Genomic DNA, 20,589 nt, shown 5'->3' on the forward strand with positions numbered 1-20,589 from the left:
CCCACTTTCTCTTTCAACTTTGACCAAATCCGCGTGGAGGTTTTTTGGTAAATTATTTTTTTTACTCTCTTTCAACTTTTACCAAATCCACACTTTTACCAAATCCGAGTGGAGATTTTTTTAGTTTTATTTCAATATTTTTTTTTCAAATAAACTCCTATAGAAATGAGGAAATTACAAATAATATCAAGAGGACTCGAGCTCAGCATCTCATATAAATAATGTCTAAGTTTCTTGCCGCTAGGACAAAGGTTTTGGACTTTATTTCAATTAAATTTATTCCTGATTAGATTGCAACTGCTAATTCCGAACTGACTGAAAAAGTTGACTCCTTCTTTAATAGTATACTACCTCTATCCCTTAAAATTCGTCCCAGTTTACCATTTTGGTCTGTCCCTGAAAATTTGTCTCACTTCAAACTTACTAAAAATGGACATATCTTTATACTCCTCCATATTCATGATATTTACACTCTGATCCCATCTCATTTTTCATGTGGGTGCTCATTTTCGATGCCACCCTTTCGCCCCCCTCATCACTCCCACCATCTCCCCTCCCTAAACACTCCCTCCTTCAATGATGTGCAACCACCCACCGCCGCCTTCAATGCAATTCAACCACCCCACCGCCTCCATCACCGACAACCCTAGCATCAATCTCTCTCTCTCTCTTCCATCTCTGTTTCTTCACTCTTCCGCTTCCCCTCCGATTTCGCGACCTGCTCTACCACGAAGTGGAGCAGCGTGGTCTTGACGTCGGCGCTCTTCACGTCGGAGAGCCTCCGCAGTGATGTGAGATTGAATCCCTGCGCGTTTCCCCAATTCGTGTCGGCGTTCAATCGATTTCCTGCTTTGAGGATCGCTTCGAGGAATTTGAAGAAGAAGACGCCGCTACGGAGCTCATTGCAGCCTAGCTCGCAGGTCTGCAACGACTCCTTGAGATGGAGAATCTCCGGCTCGTAGCTCTCTCGGAAGAGCATGGCGTTGAATCGGACGAACGCTGATGGGATTGCTCGTAGAATGTGGCGGAGGAAGGCATCCGCGTCGGTGAGTTTAGCTGGATCGCCGGTGAATTGGAGGATTTTGGTGGTTTCCTCTTGTGTTGGGCAGATTTTGGTCAGTTTCTCTAGGGTTTCGGCGTTGAGGCCTCTTCCCTCCATGGCTACTTCCCAGATTTCTCTGCGTGAGATTTGCAGAGATTTGATGACGATTGCTGTGTTTTGGGATTTTCTCTGATGGAGAATGAATTTTTGTGTTGATGGAGCTGCAATTGATCTTGAGTTCTTGTTTCTTTCACTTGGTTTCTGAATAAAAGAATAGCATCCAGGTGGGACCCAAACTCCATTATACTCCTTCATTTAATACAAAGTTAAACTACTCCTTAAAACCCGTGCCCGGTCAAACTGGGACGAATTTTGGGGGACGGAAGTAGTAAATGTTATCTTCACATATACATTGTGTATGAAATAATATCTTTTTTTTCTTTCCTTTTTTTGCCCGCATAGGCAGCGCAATTGGCAATAGAGGGACAGATCTTACTGCAATGAGCCTAGGTTCGAATCTCACTACTATCGTGTAATTGCTTCCATCTCTCAAACACAAATGTAGGTTCAAATCCCACTACTATCGTGTAATTGCTTCCATCTCTCAAACACAAATGTAAGGCCTTGAGAGATAGACTTCTAGCAGCTAGTGGATTAAGACATCACCCTTAATAGGCTACTGCATACCCTGATTGAACCACTTACATGATTTCGGATCGGAGTGCCATCAAGGTGACGGAATCGCCTTTTTTGCTGCAATGAAATTATGTCCTTTGTGAAACCGAAATCTTAATAGGCGGTGACAGTTTTGGTTCCGCAGTAATGTTTTTTAAAAATTAAGTCATCCAAAAAGATAAATATATGTTGGCACCAAGCCACCAGTCGTCCATAGCCATTTCTTCCAAAATCCACACACACAATAACCTCGTTATTCAAAACTAATGTTGTGGAATAGAAATGAAAACAATGCTAGTTATAGTACTATCATGTATCAGTTCATTCCACTCGCCAATCACCATGGGTGATGCAAGACCATAAACCATAGCTCCGTGACCTCCGTCTAGACCAATGTACCTTCGGCTGCAGACTTACGCGATCTGCTTAAGGGTGCTAACATAGGTACAACTCGAAAATGTTACAAAAAGTTTTCGGAACCTGCATTAGGAAGTAAAACCAGAAGAAAGAATTAGTCATAAATATATGCACCAGAAATTGAAAAAGAAATTTTTTTATATGAGTTCACTGTTAAATCATACTCCGTAGTAATAATGATGCCAAATATGAAATAAGCCGATGAAAAAGAACAAGAAAGACGAACCAAACCCATTGGCTGGAGTGTTGAGCCATAGCTGCATAACTTTTACGGAGATCTAAGTTAAGCAAGCAATGTGATTGTCCATCTTTATCAAGTCGGCTAAACATGATGGATAACCAAATATCCAGTGGTCCGATGTACTTGCGCACTATGTTAGGGCTTATCTGAAATGATGAAAACTTGTCAAAATATACTTAGTCCAAATATTGTAGTAGTAAAGCTTATTAAGACTTGAAAAATATGTGGGACCAATTTCGGACTTTAAGATATTCCACAAGGACAATTTACAAATGTTGAGTAGAAACATCTAAATCATGTATCTAGATTTCAAATGACAAGGATAGCTTACAATCTCCCAGGCCTCGAGATGTCTTCCCCCCAAGGCATCATGCATGAGCTTTCTGGGTTAAAAAGAAAAGAAGCTTATTAGTGTCAAGTTCCTCACCTAATGCCTCCAACATAGTTGCAGTTAATAGTCCTAGGATATGTATTGGTTGAAAAAATTAACGAACCACCATTCCAATACAATCTTTTTAAATAAAAGAAAAACTAAGAGATGCATTCATCTCATTGAGCAATCTCACAGACTGACATGTTGCTCAATTCTACTAGAATTTCCTTAATTTCCAATTTAAACACATGCACACAACACCGGAACTTCTCTTAATTGACATATAACCAACAGAGTATAACCTAAGAGTTTCTTGCTCTTACCTTACTCCTTGATGAACGTCACAGTGGTTGCAATGACCCGAGATACCGTAATTGTCAAATGTAATGATCTAGAAACGAAAACACAAGAGCTTAACAGAATACCGGATCAATAAACTGAAGAATGAGCACAGGTGCTACCAAATTGTGGCTCCACCAGCACAAACGACTCAAACTATCAACATAAGTGTCCATTGAGTGGAGAAGTAGAGATAATCAGGACATTCTTACCAAGTCAATAGAATGGGTACGAATTTCGTCATCAATGATGCTTGCCAACAAATCCCAGTTCCACACATTGCCAAAACCATCCTAGTAATAGTATGTAATTTAACATTATGTTAGCACCTGAAATAAATAGAAAATACTCCATCTGTCCCACTTAAAGAGAAGGGTTTCTTTTTCGGCATGGTATTTTTGCAGTTTTGTTTTGTGAGTTGAGTGGAGAGAGAATGAAGTAGGAGAGATAATAAAGTATATGATTATGTTTCCATTTTAGGAAATGCGTTGCTTTAGGTGAGACATCCCAAAAAGGAAAATGAGTCACATTAAATGGGACAGAGGGATTAAGTGCCAACATATGAGAGAGATTTCTAAAGAAACCTGCAAATCTGGATGATCTAGTACGGTCACTTGCTGTGCTGGAATCTGCATATAATGCAATTGGAGTATTTTTGGACAAGTTTTTAGTCAGGAACCATATAGAAAGCATTCACGATGAAATTAGGAGAATACCCACAAACCAAAAATCAAAATACAAACCTTGAGAACCACAGAGGCCAGCTGTAACTCTTCTTTTCTAACACTTCCCATGCCATCTGCATTGCCTACACTACCAGCAGGCACCAAGTGTTGTAAGGTTTGAGAAAATTCACAAAACCTAAGAGAAAAATATTCTATGGAGTACTAACTAATCAAATATCTTTACAAACAATGAATTGGTTTTGGTCTATGTTAACAGCTAAATTTCGTTTTGAATATGACATACATATGGAGCTCTAATATAAAAAAATGAAATCCCTCTAACATAGATTAGAAGATCTAAAATTGTACTCCCTCAGTCCCACCATAAGCGAGGTGCTTCTTTTTGCACTCGTTTTGGAAAAATAATAGATAATGTAAAGTAAGAGAAAATATTGTAGAGAAGAGTCTTATCTACATTATGCTATATCCTACTAACATGTTCTCCACTTTAATTATTTTATATCCTTACATCCTCTGATTTTAGAAGAAACCGGTGTAGGAGTGCTATTAGCTGATAAGGTTGATGATTTTATTTCTATCAATTGAATACTATGCTTGAAAAGAAGCCAAAACTATCGGTAATCCTTAGAAAACTTGAACAACACTTTCTTGCATGGATTTAGCGTAAATCTTTTCAGTCACAAGTGGTTCAAAAATTGTTCAAAAAAGTTTCATGACCTCTACAAATAAAGCCCAATGGTTCTGGAAACTATCATGATGAGGTAATGACTTTTTTACAACATTGTTAGTTACAAATTTGGTAGTTTAGGATTCAGGGATAACAAATATTGAGGGGGGTAAAATTCTATTGGCATATTATGAAAATTGTACAAGTACATGTGGCAGCATTACCAGTTGACATGCAAAGTATGCGCACATTATGATGCATGGAAGTCAGGTAATTAATCACAGGAGCAAAGAACCTGCATGCATGGAACAATAAACGATACATTAAACCCAAATGGACCGAGCACGGGAAAGATAAGAACAAGTATTCAATAAATCATAAAAGGTGTTTGACATCAAATGGCAATAACAAAATTTCAATCTTACATAGACTCATCATCAGGATGAGCAATAACCACCAAGACATTTCTCCTTTTAGAGCTAGCACCTGCCACTCAAGAAACCAACAAAAAACATTCAAGTATTGTATATATGTGTATATACAACCAATCACAGAGCACATTTATGGATTGCTGATGAGCATACCAAGTTTCTTTTTGGAGAGTGAATAAAACAGTAATTAAGAAGCATCAAAAACTTGTTTGCAGCCTGGTGCTGTGGTGCACAGTGAGTCCGCCATATTTCAAACTTAATTAGGATTTATTAATCACAACTAGGATTTAATTAGGGTGAATGCACCGAAGTGAGCCTTGTTTTGAAATGCTGCAGTTCATCACATGCTCATGGACAAAAACCATGAATTACCATCATTTAAGAATGCTGATTTTGAAGCGGACATAGATTCCAGAAAAACTTTGCAGAGAGAAGCAAACCAGAGCACTAGCACTGCTAAGATTAAGGCTATCCATGTCATGTTTGATTCTTCACAGGAATATGAGATCGAATGTAGCCGCAATCAGTCACTGAGGCCTTTCATCGAGCAACTTCAGCCCAAGATCCTCAAGTGAAGCCTGAACAAACATCAAATAATAAGAATATGATGCATGTAAAGAAAGGAAGATGACCAACAACAAGAAGCTAGCAGTAAAAGAGTGTTAGCACTTAGTAGTGTTAACTGCCAGGCAGTTACACTATGTTGTTTATCAGTTCCAAACTTAACTTAGCTGGCTTAGTGTGAATGAAGGAAGACTTGAAAAATGAAATGCAATGTGTATACACACATTACAACAGTGAATGCAAATATGCTTATTTTCTATATTACATCATATATCCGTTAGCTCTACAAGTTCTCTAAGTTCCAGTTCTTCATACTGATTCTCGAGGGACGTTCTCAGATCCTCTGCGATCCTGAATTTTCCGGCACAACTACAGCTGCTCTACAGAGTTTCAACTGCAGAGTTTCAGTTAACCATCTTGCAGAGCTTGGACACCTGCAAAACCGCACCAGCGACTCAGTGAAAGTGCTGCAAAGGACAGTAGAATAAGGCCTCTGCAGTAAGATATCATGAGGGGGGGTAACTGCATTAATATCATGAGTACACACACACTGCATTATTGCAGGAGATCAGCCAATGTATAAGCAAACTAGAGATCTCTTTTCATGGCACAACGCAACAGCCCTGCAGCTTTCAGTTACACAACCAAATAAGGGCTCCTTTTCTGCCACAACAAACAAGCCATTATTAATTAAAGTACTAGCACCACATGGAGACAAATGCAGTTAAAGGGACTGCAAGGTAGGACAAGAACGCAGCAGCACATCAAGCGGCAAGCCTCACGATGTACACACCATTTCCCCAATAAAATCCTACCTTCCACACATATCAGAAATGCAAAGGTTTTTTTTTAAAAGAGAACTAACAGCAGCAAGAGAGAAGCAATCCTCACTTCTTCACAGCCTCTCAGCAGTTAACACTCCATCCTTCCACCTAATCCTTTCTCATGTCATCATGAAGAAGCACTAGAACTAGAAGCAATAAGCTACTGCCGTTACATCAAGATCAGCAACTTACGTAGTACCCACAACAAAAGAATCCTCATGTTTATACAAGTCTCCAATCAAGTAAATTTTTTAAAAAAAATCCACAGCAGGCAACATGATAAATCGTAGGCAACAACAGTACTATGTATCTTAAATTAAGATAAGCTACCAAGCAAGAGCAACACCCAATCAACGGGATAGATGCGAGCTAGATAATGAGAGTCTAGAAACTTAGCTGTAGGGCCGAGAAGCTACCTCGGAGACGATCGCGACGGCGCTGAATTGCTGGAAGCGGTGGCGAACGGTGGCGGTGGCGGCGATGCCGTGCCGTCTCGAACCAGCAGCGCGAATCGACGGCGACGGCTGAAGCCCCGCGAAGCGACGGTGAGCACTGCTGATTCCGGCAGATGCTGTGCGAGCGCCGGAGAGGAGATGATGGCGACGCTGTTTCCTTCCTCCGGTCTAGACCCCCATCTCAGTTGGAGGATTGGCTTCGTATTTTGATTGGTCCAAATTGGGGATGTAGTGAGAAGACAGAGAGAGGCGAGAGTTCGAGAGAGGGAGGAGAAGCGGGATTCCGGTACAGTGGCAATGGAGCTAGGGTTTCGCCTATTTCATTTGGGGATTTAATTTGAAGAAGAAAATGAGAATTAGGGGAGAAGAGAAGGGAGAGAGGCAGTAGACGGATGGGAGAGTATTTTTATCATTGGACCCTCGTTTTCTCAACTTTTGCATAATTTGGGCCTAGGTATATTGTTGAACTTTGGCCGCATTAAGAGAAATAAAATTTGGGCTCTGCCCAATTGAATTCTTTCGGGCCATCGGATTTAATCATCTGGGCCACAGCTCTTCGAATTAAATTGAGCCACCGCTCGATATAAATTCAGGATTTAAGAAGAGAAATTCTCCCTAAGCCACGGAAGAAGAGAAATTATTAAGTCGTGTTGAAATAGTACTCAGTAAATAATTAGATGGGAATTTTATTAGCCAAATAAGTATTTCAAAATATTTAAAGAAAATAATCCGGGAATTATTGTACTCGAGCAGTTCGGCAAGACTCCGAATAGATTAAATCTTTGATTTAATTAGTAATAAAGAATTATGGATCTAGAAAGAAAGAAAGCAAAAATAAGCGCACGCTTAGGCATGCATACATGCAAGATAAATAATTACTTAAATCCTAATTTAAGTATATTATTTGTTATAAAGGAACGTCGTCGCACTACGAGTAAACTCAAGTCAGGAAGTGCTCGTTTGGGAGAGTTTAAGCAAACGAGGTGGGCTTCTTTTCTTTCAGAAATGTGTTTTATGTGAAAACATGAATATTTTGAGATGGGTTGTATCATGCCTAGTTTTATTTATGATTGCATATCTGTTGGCTATGCCAAATCAGTTAAATCGAATCCGGGTCCTAGTAGGGCCGCAAACCCTACTAGGACTAGTGTACACATAGGGACTGTGTGCTAGCGCTAGCGTTGGTCGGTCCAGTGACCGTCGTGGAATGTGGCCACATTCCCGGTTCACACAGATCAGATATGGTATTTCATGAGAAGTTCATATGACTGCGCAGTCTATTTTCAGAAAGAAATAAAAGTTTTAGTGACCGGGAATTGTTTCAGAAAAGCCCCGTGTTCACTCAAGTTTGGCTGACAACTAAAAGAGAAATGTTTTCGGCATGAGCCCACTGAGTATACCAAGTACTCAGCCCTGCATATTGTTTTCCTTAATGTGCAGGTTGATCGTTGTCGACGCGGAGGAGGTGTTGAGAAAGAAAGAAAACAAAGTAAACAAGTAGGGAGGTAGTTGATGTAGTATGTCTTCATACATATTACATCGTCTTGGTACTCTTCTGCTGCGAGAATCTAGAATTTGTTTTTAGTAAAGACTACGCCCCAGAAATTACTCTGATTCTATGTGGTTGTACCCTTATCACATTGATGCACTATTTATTAGCACTAAAAATACATGCAAGTTTACAGGGTAGATCTAGTATAGCTAAAGGTCAGTACTTGGATATCGAACACATGGAATAAGATTGCAACTGGCTATCATATACTAAGTGACATATACTATTTAGAGACACGGAGTTTTTTATTTGATTTTATTAAACTAGACTGAAAAATAAATAAACAAATAAAAAGAAAAGCATATAAACAATGATACAAAACAGGTATAGGAATGTAGAATATTAGGATCCAAAACACAATCGACTTTCATGAATTACGGTCTCTAGAGTTATTAAGTCGGACACTTAACTGGATTAAACCATCTCCCGAGGTGAGAAATCCATATATTAGGTGTTGAAATCAAAGTCCCCTTTTAATCTCTAACATCTAACTCCTAAAATATCATTAAGACCAATGACCTCACGTGAAACCTCAACTCTCCCGAGTTCTATTGAATTAAAGTGTGAATTATCCATTTTCCAAGTCAACTATTTCATCTCCCGAGTACTCTAATCAATTCTAACATGTATTCAAGAGGTAGCTAATCAATTGAATATAGAAAGCGCAATGATAAATCAAATAACTACAAGAGCTAACAAGGAAAATCAATCGAATATCTTCACCAAAAATTCCACAATTGATGTTTAACTCATAGGCAAGTAAAAATTACAAATAAAGCACGAGACATGAAAGAAATTGATAAAACCCACGGTTGAATCTTCAATCTTCAGTCTTCTCTTGTCTGGATCTGCAGAACTCCGCTCCAATGGAAGATGGATGAATTTAAGGGTGGAATATGGAATGGAAGAAGTGTAGAGAGGGAGAAGGATTGAAGGCTCTGAGATCAAGATTATGAATTAGGTTCAGAGGTATTTATAGGCTGAAAAAAGGTTTATTTTTGATAAATTTCGTGCCCTACAAGAAATAGGAGAGATTTGGCTTCACAGTATTATAATTTATTTTCTTCCGTGAATTTCCGCATAAATTCCCTCCAACTTTGACTGCACTGCGCAACGTTCGTAGAATTGTCATAACTTTCTCCACAGAACTCCGATTGAGACATGCAAGATATCCACGCGAAGCTCTTTCGAAGACGAAGAGAATGGCATGTAGTAAGCACTGACTGGACTTCAAAATCGCTGGAAGAATAGGCCCGAACAGAGGCTGCTGCACTTTGGCATTTTTTCACATTTTTTTTATCTTTTTCTATCATTTATCAACAAACACGTAAAAAATACCAAATGTATAATATATGCAATTTAAGAACATAATTTTCATGATTGACATTTAAAACAAGTCAAATCTAGTCCTTAAAAACATGCAAAATCTGTGTTTGTCACACATTCAGACAATGTGTCCGTTGAATTAAGTATTATCCATGATGAGTCTGAGACCTTTTAGTAAGTTTAGTCGCGAAATAGCTATACTTTCTTTGATTAGGGAGTTGTGATCGTGACATAATATAATCTGCTTAATAAGTTATTCACCGTACGAGAAATAAGATTGGATAAACGTGAATCAGATGATCTATTATTTGGAGAAGTTCCACCCATTGACTCTCAATATATCTGCCATAAAAAAGTTGGTTGAAGATGAGCATTGAATTTGAAGTTAGTTCCATGTCTTAAAGTAGGAAGTCGAAGATTGAAAAGTATTGACTCGAGGAATTGAACAAAATTTGGAGATGAAAAAGATTGTTATATTTTGTTGCATTCTTGATTAAAGGCAGGAGATTAATCATGTTGAGAGATGCTTCGATCTGTTGTATGGAAACGTTAAAGTAACTGAAATAGTGAAAGATTCAATAAGTGAGTTGTTTGAGTTTCATAGGCACAACATATTAATTTATTTAATATAAAATAAATTAATATTACTACTCCATAAAATAAAGGCAGGAGTATTATTTATGAATTAAATAATATATTGTGCGGAACATCACATTATGCTGCGACTTCGAGCACCATAAAAGATCACATCATCATTTTCCTATGGAATCTAGTAATGAGATTGAACCTGCTATTTATCTAGCCGAAATGAAGCACATTTTATGCACAATATTTATGTGAAATAATAAATTAATCATTCAATACAATTGTAGCTATCAATTATACTTCATCCGTCCCCTCATAATTGAGGCGAAACTTTTCGGCATGAAGTTTAATAAGGAATATTGAGTGTGTTAAATAAATAGATAAAAAAGTAAGAAATAGAAAAAAGTTAAGGGAATAAAGTAAAAAGTGAATAAAGTAAGTGAGAGAGATTAAAGTAAAAAAAAGAAAAATGTTACTATGTATGGAAATGACTCAACTATGAAGGAACTTCCCGAAATAGAAAAATGACTCAACTATAAGGGAATAGAGAGATCACCAAACAAGGAAACGAATCATTTTTTTCAGTGTCATTTTAATTGAAATAAACTACAAAACCTCCAAACCAAGTGCGCTAATACAGAATACACAACACACAATTAATACATTATGTTATATGTGTTTAAAAGGCGTTAACGCTTTGTCCATGTGAAGTACAAAATGTTTTGTCATTGTTTCATGTTGACACAAAAGTTTTATGATTGTTTCATATTGGTATAAATTTTTTTTATTATTGTTTTATGGTTTGTTCATATAAGTAAAAAGTTAATACCGTTTAAACACATTTAACGAAATGTACTAAGAGCATCTCCAGTGGGCGGATGTCCCACTCGGACATCCCGAAAACACCTCCCGCCACGTCACTAGGACTTCCCATCCCACTGCCACGTCACTAGGACATCCCCTTCACAATCCGCCATTCCCACTAGGACTTCCCGCAATAAAAAAAATCACAAATTCACAAATAAAACAATTTACGTTTACGGAAATAAAATTTCAACACGAATACGAACGGGAAAAATTAACAACTTGTTAACACAAGTGGTGCGAATGAAATAAAATTCAACGAGCCGTATATATAGAGTTTAAAAAAATTGAAAAAATTTAAAAATCGGACGTCCGACCCACGCCACAATGGCGGACGTCTGCCCGCCCGTCGCGCCGACGTCCGAGGACACCTGACGTCCGTATCCGACCTCCCCTGCCATAATGGCGGACGTCCCGGTCGCCCGTCGCGCACGTCCGACCGGACGTCCGCCATTGGAGATGCTCTAAACTGAAACACAAATAAAACTTTTTTGTATGGTTTATGTCAATTTTAAACTTTTTGTACCAATATGAACAAATGTGATATAGTTTGTATGAGTTATGTATTTACCCAAAATTTACACAACTGCCCTCAACTCACAAGCTATAGAGCGCGCAATAGGGTACAGATCCTCTGCGGTGTTAAAAACCACAGCACAAGCTGCTGTGGTCAAAACGCAGCTATTTGCACATTAAACTCATGAAACTGACGACATCCCATTCATTTCCTTTTTCTCTTTTATATTTTAGTTTTTTTTTTTATTTTGGAATACTTTATTTTATTTAAACATTAAAGAACATTATCAAACCAATTAAGTCAATAAATTAATACGTATAGTTGATCTTCACTATTTATTTAGGACTTTTTAAATTCACAACTGAAAAAGGTTAGACTGTAGTAACTTGTAGTTTGTTTAATCTATCTATACATATATAAAAGACGAGTTTTGACCTTATATTAAAATATTTGTAAGTTATGAGTATAAATTTTAATATTTATAAAATATGTCGTAATTAATAGTATAGAAAATGAAAGGTTGTTATATATATACTATTCATAATGATATTTATGTACATTTAATATTATGATTGATCGGTGACAATACATATTCATTAATAATAATTAATTTTATTTAATCATTATGAACGTTTTTTGCATAATAGTAAATGTTTCAACTTTCAAGCATAAAAATTTTGTATTATCATTGTAAACGTTTAAAACTTTCAAGAAATTAATGCAATGAATAATTCTTACTGTGATCAAATTAATTCAAAATAAAGGCAATCAGCCATTAGTTGCAATTTTAGTTTTATCGTGGAGAATGTGGAAGCTACTAGAAGAGTCTCATGACTATTTTTTTTTGTCTATAAATACGATATTTTGAAACTTACAATCCACACATTCTCAAGCTTGGTATTTTTATTCTTATCATAAGAAGAAAAAGTTCCACACCTTGCTAATTGACCTGGAGCCTTCATTTGGTTATGATAACTCAAGCTTGATATTTTTATTCTTAACATAGGAAGAAAGTTTGAAAGCACTGAACCATTTCATGCCTTGCTCGATGATCTAGAGCCTTCCACAATTTATTCGATTATCAAAATTCGTTGCATTCATTTTATGAAAGTTAACCGCCTATGAAGTCAAAACCAATGTCTATCAGTTTAGAGTGTTGACCGTGAGATTTGTTGTTCTGAGGTTCAATGAATTTTACATCGGTGATGTACTTAAAGAACATATTTTTGTATAATTTCATGTTTATTATCTGTTGTATATTTAGTGTAGTTCTGTTTTTTTTGTCTCCGACCGAAAATTGTACTCCTATAGAATGAGGTAAAGGACAAAATGTGGACGAAGGCCAATAATGTTGTTAGATTATTCTTTTAGTTGCAGGGATAATCATATTCATCGAATAAGCTTTTTATTTAACTGGCCCTTATATATTATTATTATTATTGATCTACTTGAGTCGTATGAATTATGAACGCTTTTGGTAAATTAAATGTATTATAGTTTATTTTGTATTTAATTCTTATTTAATGTTTTAATTTTAATGAATCGTTTAGCTAACTGTTTTTATAATTTATCACTCATGTCAATATTTTAAATTTATTGTTATTAAATGTATAGAATATATAAAAAGTAGTAATAAGTTTATTTAAATATGTCTAACATTGATTTAAAACCTATTTATTTATATTACATAATTTTTATATAGAAAATATTTTATGAGATGTTATATTTTTGCCTTAATATACTCCCTCTGAAATTATTTTATTTGTGGACGACACGAGTTTTAATGAAAAATTAGTAAAGTATGAGAGATATGAGAAAAAATTGATTAGGAGAAAAAGAGAAGAGAAAAAATAAGAAATGAAGGAGAAAAATAGATAAAATATGAGTAAAAGTTTTTATTTTTTCAACGGTAGTACTATTTTCCGTGCACATCCTAAAATGATAAAATATGACTATTTTTCGTGAACGAATGTAGTAGTATTTTTAATTATTATGATATGTTTGTTTGAGCATTAAATTATTGTTGCAATAATTATAAACGGAACCTTATTTTATAGCCGATCATTTTTTCTTTCTCATAATCTAATCAAATGTTGTTATTTTAAATGATTCCCATTCATGCATTGTGTCACAGAGCTATCCAAATATTTGTAATTTGTTAGTCATTTCAAGTTTAATAGGTTGAAGTTACATAATTCGTAGTTATTAGTATATGCAGTACATTTTTTGTTTATAATTTTAATATAATAATATTATTTTTAATTTTGTTTAATTTATTTACAATCTAAAATGAATGTTTTAAAAATTCTTAGTTTGTGCATATGCACCGGTGTAATACTAGTTAAACTACAACTTAAAATAGCAAATGGATAAAAGGAAATGAAGGGATTATGTCAAAGTATTGCGTTTAGTGGGTATTTGGCTGCGTTTTGACCACAGCAGCTTGTGCTGTGGTTTTTAAAACTGTAGAGGATCTGTGGCCCGCGCGATAACCTCACCAGTCCACTTCACTCTCTCTCTCTCTCTCTCTCTCTCTCTGCGTTGTAGCAGAGAAGTTCTACTGCCACCCTACAATGCCGGAGCTACCTGAGGTTGAGGCGGCGCGTCGGGCGCTGGCTGAGAACACCATCGGGAAGAAGATAATAAAAGCGATTGTAGCTGATGATTCCAAAGTCATTGACGGTGTATCTCCCAAGGACTTCGAGGCAGCGCTTGTTGGAAAAACTATTGTGGCCGTTCATCGGAAGGGAAAGAACATGTGGATTCAACTCGACTCCCCTCCTATCCCCTCTTTCCAATTCGGTACTGTTGCAATTATTGTCGTTTGGCTTTTTTTTATTAAACCCTAAATTCCGTGCATTTCTGTGGGTTTTCGTTTTCGAGTTATTACTAGTGCTTGATCTTTAGTCTGGCGAGACCGGTTCATTTGGGTTATTGTTACAATGTGGCTTGATTGGATTTCGGTGTATTTCAAATTAGAAAATATCAGAGCGACTGATTAACCTGGGCAAGTTGATTAATTGATCAATGATATCACTTCGTACAGCTAGAAGAATGCTATGTTTACAACATTCCTGAAGCCTACTAATTCGAACCCTGTTAATAACAATATCATAATGATATATGGCTGCTGTTTTGTGGCGTGTGGTGAGTATAAAGTTAAAGAACTTTGTTTCAATAAAAGAAGTAAAAAATATATATACCCATGCCGTTGTTGATCAAGATCGGTTTCTGATTCGGCCATTGTTTTTTATGGTAGTTTTGTACTGGTACCGTTTGTTGGCAACCTCTTCTGCAGTGCTGTATGAAATAATAAACGCCTCCTTTCTTCATGTGAAGAAATTGTAGGTTGTAATGCACATTAAGTGAATTAGATTAATTGAGGTTATAATATAATCTAAAAATCCTTCTACTTTGCTAGGTCCTCGAATCACTGGTTAGTGGTTATGTGAACTTGTGAAGGCAAATGGCTGAGTAATCACATTCCGAGGATGGTGAATAGTGTTTTCACTCGGTGCTTAGAAGTTTGTCGAAATCGAACAAGCAGCACTTGGCTTATTTTTTCTTTTGTCAATATTATGCATTTTTGAGAATATTATGTCTTTTGAGAAACTCCTACTTTGCACTGCCCTCTCAATGAAATCTTGTTGCTAAACCTACTTTCTGGAACCATAAGATAGGGAAACTCGACAATAAACATAATGCATGTTAATATATAAATTTTCTTTTACCTGTGGTGCTTGTATGTAAATTTTAAGAATAAAAAATGGGTTAAGAACTCGTAGTTGGACTTAAGATATAAGCCATTTGTTTCTTTCAGGAATGGCTGGGGCTGTGTATATCAAGGGAGTTGTGGTCACCAAATATAAAAGGTAAGCATATTACCATACATTTTATGCATTGTTCAAATTAGTCTCAAGTGTGTTGCATATAGTCTCTGGGAATCATGGTTACTTTCGATCTTACAGTGCTCTGTGACAACAGTCTGGTGGTCTATCCTTGGAGGTTTTATATCTATAAAAGGGCATATTGTTACCGGGGGTTTTATCCTTTGGTTGGTCCCTTTGGGTTCAAGGAATAGAAGGATCTATGAAGATAGAAATAATTGTTTAGGAGATGTCTTGTCTGGGGTAGGATTAAGTTGAGACTTGAGAGTTACTTGAGGTTTTTCATGTCGTCGATATAAAGCTTTCATCGTGCCAGAGGTAGCTAGAGACTGAAATTCGTATATCGTGATGACTCTTGTCTTTGTGCCATTTCTTTTTATCATACAAATTTTGTCTTCTTACTTAAAGAATGTAAGAATAAAAGAATAAAGTAATAGATCTGGTAGTGGGATGTGCCGATATGGCTCATGAGGTTGTCACGGTTACACAGTGTAAAAATGAGGCAACTGCATTTTTAACTGTGAGATTTTTAATTTGGCCATCCTACCTAGTCTTGAATAATGGATGATTGCTTGTCTGAATCTGAATCCTGTACAGGAAATAAGTATTTCTTTCTTCATGATTGGGATTTTACTTGGACTTAATTAATTTCAGGAATACATGTCTGCCTTTGACACTTGATGGTAGAATGAAATATCAAACATGCCTCCTTACTTTTACAGTCCATCCAAGAACTCAGGATGGTAGACCCAATTAAAATTACAAAAATGCTGTAGGTGATAGGAAAAATGAGGCGACGTTTAGCTGTTATAGAATAGGAATTCAACAAAATGCTGTATTATCATTTTTTTTGCCTATTATATAATTTGTACTTTATTACTTATGTTACTCTTAACAGGTCTGCGGTGAAGGATACAGATGAATGGCCATCTAAGTATTCCAAGTTATTTGTTGAAGTGAGATCCTGTTCTTTGTTTGGATGATGTTGAAACTGTTCACTCTTAATTAATAAAGCTATGAATTTTTACATACCACATTATTTGTTACATGGTGCATGATGCAATTCAAAGGAAAAGATAAGAAGGGTATTTGACATGCACATGTACGTGTAATGTGTTTAATTTGCATCACTAATCATTATACATCCATGATGTAATCAGTTCCTTTATGCAATGCCATGCAGTAAGGTTCTGATGTTTACATTAGGTGGACACAGATAAAGATTTCTCATGTTGTTCTCTATAGCATGCTTGACATAAGAAAATATTTGTTGCATATGCCAACATTGATGTCTACATGCTGAAATAACAAATCTGTTTATTTTTATTCAGCTAGCTGATGGCATGGAATTCTCATTTACTGACAAGAGGCGGTTTGCTAAAGTTCGCCTACTTGACAATGTAATATGCGAAACTGTATCCCCATTTGCAGACTGCATATTCTATTTTTATGAATTGGTTTTTGAAAATCTATGTTTGTCTTTTTCTTCCCTTAACTATATCAACTGAAATATATGCACCTGAGGTTTTACAGCCTGTTTCTGTTCCCCCAATCTCTGAGCTTGGACCTGATGCATTGATGGAACCGATGACAGAAGATGATCTGAGCAACTCATTGAGAAAGAAGAACATTGGAATTAAGGCTCTTTTACTCGACCAGGTTTTGAATGGTTTACCATGTATGAGTTTGTGGGGTGAGAAGACTGTAAAAGGAATATTCTTATGCTGTGCAATTATTGCTGCATCAATAACCCCTAATCATTTTTTTTGTGGTGATACCACATTTTCATTCTAACTTATGTTAATGATAAAGTAGGTTTATAAAGACGAATATCTTTTTTTGAAGCTTCACAGTAAATTTGGTTGACCTTACTTCTATTTGCATTGAGATCAATCTTGAGCTTCTGACATAAAATATGAAAAACATCATGAAGATTTTATATTGAATATCAGAAAGAAAATCAGATGAACATGGGCATGCTACTCTCTCAAATTATGGAAAAGAATGAAATCCTGCCACCCATTTGTGTGTAACTTTGAAATCATGTATCAGAACACCATCTACGGTGTAGGTGGTCAAAGTAATAAAAAATCAGTTGCTAGAGTTGCCTGTTATGTCTAAGCTCTTTTGCTTGCTGAAAGAAATATCAATAATCACCGGGCTTATGTAGAGGAGCATGAATGTGTTTGTAACCAAGCTATCCTGTAGATCTGCTTGGTGGTTTTATTTACTCCAATAGATCCATGCACATTAAATGGTTGTCTTAATTGTCAGAGAGATTGTGTAGCTCTCCTTATGGATGGAGGTTCCCAGAATAATGAAATATCCTGTAAGCTTATACGTTTGAGGAGAAAGAGATATTCCGTAAAACACATCAACTAATGGATCCAGTCAGGCATAACAAATTAGATGAGCTTTCTGCTGAGGGCCAATTCTTATTTTCAAGTTGTATGTATATATTCGATCGTAAAGGATCATAACTCTTCAATAGATTAACTAGGTATAAACATAATAATAATGGCTAGTATCTCCTGTTAAAAACCATTAATAGAGGATTGAAGTGTAGTTTATTTGAGTCAGATTTAGTGACGCAACTTCACTTCATAGGCTGTGATGTTTCCTCATTGGGCTTTTCAATTGAAAAAGGATTCTAGTTTTCTGCATATTTTTATTTATGTAATTGTTCATTTAAGGTTAGTATACGTGTCATGTCATTGAGATAAAATGTGTGAATTCATTAATTTCTGATTGATATGAGACTATGAGTAATTAATGGAGTAACACTTTACTTACTCTGAACTGGTTAAATAAGCATTTTTTTCCTTTTTTTCATAGTATGGAGATCTATTCAGATATTTCAGCGTAATTATTAAGATATACTCTTAGTATTTGTGATTTTGTAACATGACTCATTATATGCCTGGTCTTCTCTGCAGAGTTTTATTTCAGGCATTGGCAATTGGATGGCTGATGAAGTTCTATACCAAGTTAGTCTGCTTTATTTTCCATCACCTATACTTGAGAAAAACTGATGTGAAGTGCTGATATAGAGGTGGCGTGCTTCTGTCAGATTGATTGACTGTTCCTTATTATTAGTTTAAACATGGGGCAGTGATTTTCAACAACCAAGTATAGGCAGCTTCAGTTTCAACATATTGGCTTGCATTTAATTATACTATCACCTTTTAACCTATAAAATATAACTGAAAAACTGTGGGCACTGCATCCATGACCAATTAATTGTGTTTTGACAGGCAAGAATTCACCCCCAGCAAACTGCTTCCAGCCTGTCCAAAGAAAGCTGTGCAACCTTGCTTAAGTGCATTAATGAGGTATTATAGATAGCGTTTGTTTACATGTACGTTTCTTTTTTTGCATCATGCTTGCTCCATCTGGATATTACTAGAGACAATACTTTTAGGTTACAAACTTTGCCGTTGAAGTTGATGCCGAAAGCCTTCGCTTTCCTACTGAATGGTTGTTTCATGTTCGCTGGTACAAGAAACCAGGAAAAATAAATGGTGAGATGTTTGGACATTTATGGTAAATTTGACATCAACGGTTTATTTTACAGGTAACTGAAAAGGCTCTTGAGGTTGGGGCTGACAGTAGTCAATTCCCTGATGATTGGATTTTCCATTCTAGGGAAAAGAAGCCTGGCAAGGCTTTTGTTGATGGTTGGCTCTTGACCTGTGCAGTGCTCTTTAATGTGTGGCCTTTTCATCAATACTTTTTTAATAGTGCAATGATGTTGTTGATTGAATCAATAGCTTAATTGATGATACCAAGTGATTTCTGTAAAATATTGTTGAGATGATATATGTTATTTCCTGGTTTCTTTTGGCTGAGTGATGCCTTAGTCATTCTTTTTGTTCCACTTCAGTCTGTTGGTTTCAGTTCATAGCCTTCGCCAATGCTTATATCCATTATTTTGCATATTACATAGTGTCTAAAATTCGGAATGTGAGAAGACTGGCTATAGAATTGATAATACCTTCATAAGTTTCAACATCTTGCAGCTGAACTGAATCACATGGTACCACCACTTTTCTAGCTTTGGAAGGAAATTGGAAACCTAAGTTCTACTCCTTGTGTTGTCACTGTGTGATGTTACCCCAAATTTAGATGTTTCAGTTTTGTATCAGAATGCTAAAAAAAGATTTCTGTTTTTTCAGGGAAGAAAATTGACTTCATCAAAGCTGGTGGCAGGGTATCATTCAAAACTAAGCATTTGCTTTTGATTTATCGTGGCAGTTCCCCCCCCCCCCCTGAGATTTTATTCTTATCTATTGCAGACAACAGCTTATGTCCCTGAGTTACAAAAGTTGAGTGGCAACCAAGCTGTGAAAGAGACAGGTAAAAGATCCAAGCGCACTACTGGTGGAAATGGTGGTGGTGTTGACGAGTCAGGCTCGGAGGATGAGCCAGCTGAACCAAAAGTCACAAAAGGGAGGAAGATAGGTGGTGCCAGTAAGTCCTCAAAGAAAAAACCTAGTGCCAGTGTCAAAGACTCTGGTGGCGATGAAGGCGATGATGCATCTTCGAAGAGAAAACGAGGGGCGAAGAAGCCTCCTACAAAGAGCAAACCCAAGGGAGGCAAAACTGGTGAAGCTGAGCAGAGACAAACTAGAGGGAAAGGCGCTGCTGCAAAGAGAAAGCACAAGGAAGTTGATGACAACCTCAGTAATTCTGGAGAGAATGGAACCGAGGATGGGGAAGAAGACGCTTAGAAGGTAATGAATGGAAGAACAGGGAAGTAGCATCCCAGAAATGAACTGCTTCGAGTAAAAGAACTACTCCTAATCTACATGATTAATCTTGTCTCTCCTTCCAATTTCTGGTAAGGGGAGATGTAGGATTTCTAACAGAAAGAGCTGCTAATTTTGTGTAATTTATATAGATTGCTCTTTCTTATTTATGAGACTCTAGGACAGACTCGAAATTTATAGTAGTCTTTCGGATCTAGGCAGCATCTCTCATGGTTTTAGTGCAAGGAATTTTGTACACTCACAGGACAAGCGGTTTATTTGCACTGACTTCTATATCCACTTCTAATGACAATGGTGTGTGCAAAGTTGTGAAAATGTCTTCTTGCTTCTTTTTTCCATTAACATACTATTACCCATGTAGTAGCTCAGTTTACA

At 36.5% G+C, this 20,589-nt stretch overlaps 2 protein-coding genes across 13 annotated transcripts; one reads left to right on the forward strand and one right to left on the reverse strand.

Moving 5' to 3' along the window:
* Positions 1-1,854: 1,854 nt before the first annotated feature.
* On the reverse strand, positions 1,855-7,104 carry LOC121808087 (N-acetylglucosaminyl-phosphatidylinositol de-N-acetylase-like). Of its 11 annotated transcripts, none has more exons than XM_042208439.1 (13): positions 6,676-7,104; positions 5,983-6,098; positions 5,751-5,869; positions 5,244-5,449; positions 4,866-4,932; positions 4,665-4,735; positions 3,831-3,895; positions 3,672-3,716; positions 3,300-3,380; positions 3,072-3,139; positions 2,707-2,758; positions 2,361-2,521; positions 1,855-2,197 (listed from the first exon to the last, which is right to left on the reverse strand). In XM_042208439.1, exons 4-13 carry the CDS (start codon positions 5,350-5,352, stop codon positions 2,131-2,133), a joined length of 786 nt encoding a protein of 261 aa, XP_042064373.1. In that variant the 5' UTR covers positions 5,353-5,449; positions 5,751-5,869; positions 5,983-6,098; positions 6,676-7,104; the 3' UTR covers positions 1,855-2,130. The 11 variants fall into 11 exon arrangements, with proteins under 11 accessions (XP_042064373.1, XP_042064370.1, XP_042064371.1 ...); XM_042208436.1 differs by having other exon boundaries at positions 5,985-6,098; positions 6,327-7,104; XM_042208437.1 differs by having other exon boundaries at positions 6,301-7,104.
* A 6,926-nt stretch (positions 7,105-14,030) lies between these two features.
* Positions 14,031-20,529, forward strand: LOC121808654 (formamidopyrimidine-DNA glycosylase-like). 2 transcript variants are annotated; one of them, XM_042209246.1, is made up of 10 exons: positions 14,031-14,360; positions 15,379-15,430; positions 16,344-16,401; positions 16,777-16,860; positions 16,970-17,104; positions 18,382-18,432; positions 18,700-18,777; positions 19,020-19,122; positions 19,621-19,655; positions 19,741-20,529. In XM_042209246.1, the coding sequence occupies exons 1-10, from the start codon at positions 14,132-14,134 to the stop codon at positions 20,173-20,175; spliced, it is 1,260 nt and encodes a 419-aa protein (XP_042065180.1). In that variant the 5' UTR covers positions 14,031-14,131; the 3' UTR covers positions 20,176-20,529. The 2 variants fall into 2 exon arrangements, with proteins under 2 accessions (XP_042065180.1, XP_042065181.1); XM_042209247.1 differs by having other exon boundaries at positions 14,034-14,360; positions 16,777-16,845; positions 16,979-17,104.
* Positions 20,530-20,589: the final 60 nt, after the last annotated feature.

Source organism: Salvia splendens, chromosome 6 (genome assembly GCF_004379255.2).
Source record: "Salvia splendens isolate huo1 chromosome 6, SspV2, whole genome shotgun sequence".
NCBI lineage: Eukaryota > Viridiplantae > Streptophyta > Magnoliopsida > Lamiales > Lamiaceae > Salvia > Salvia splendens.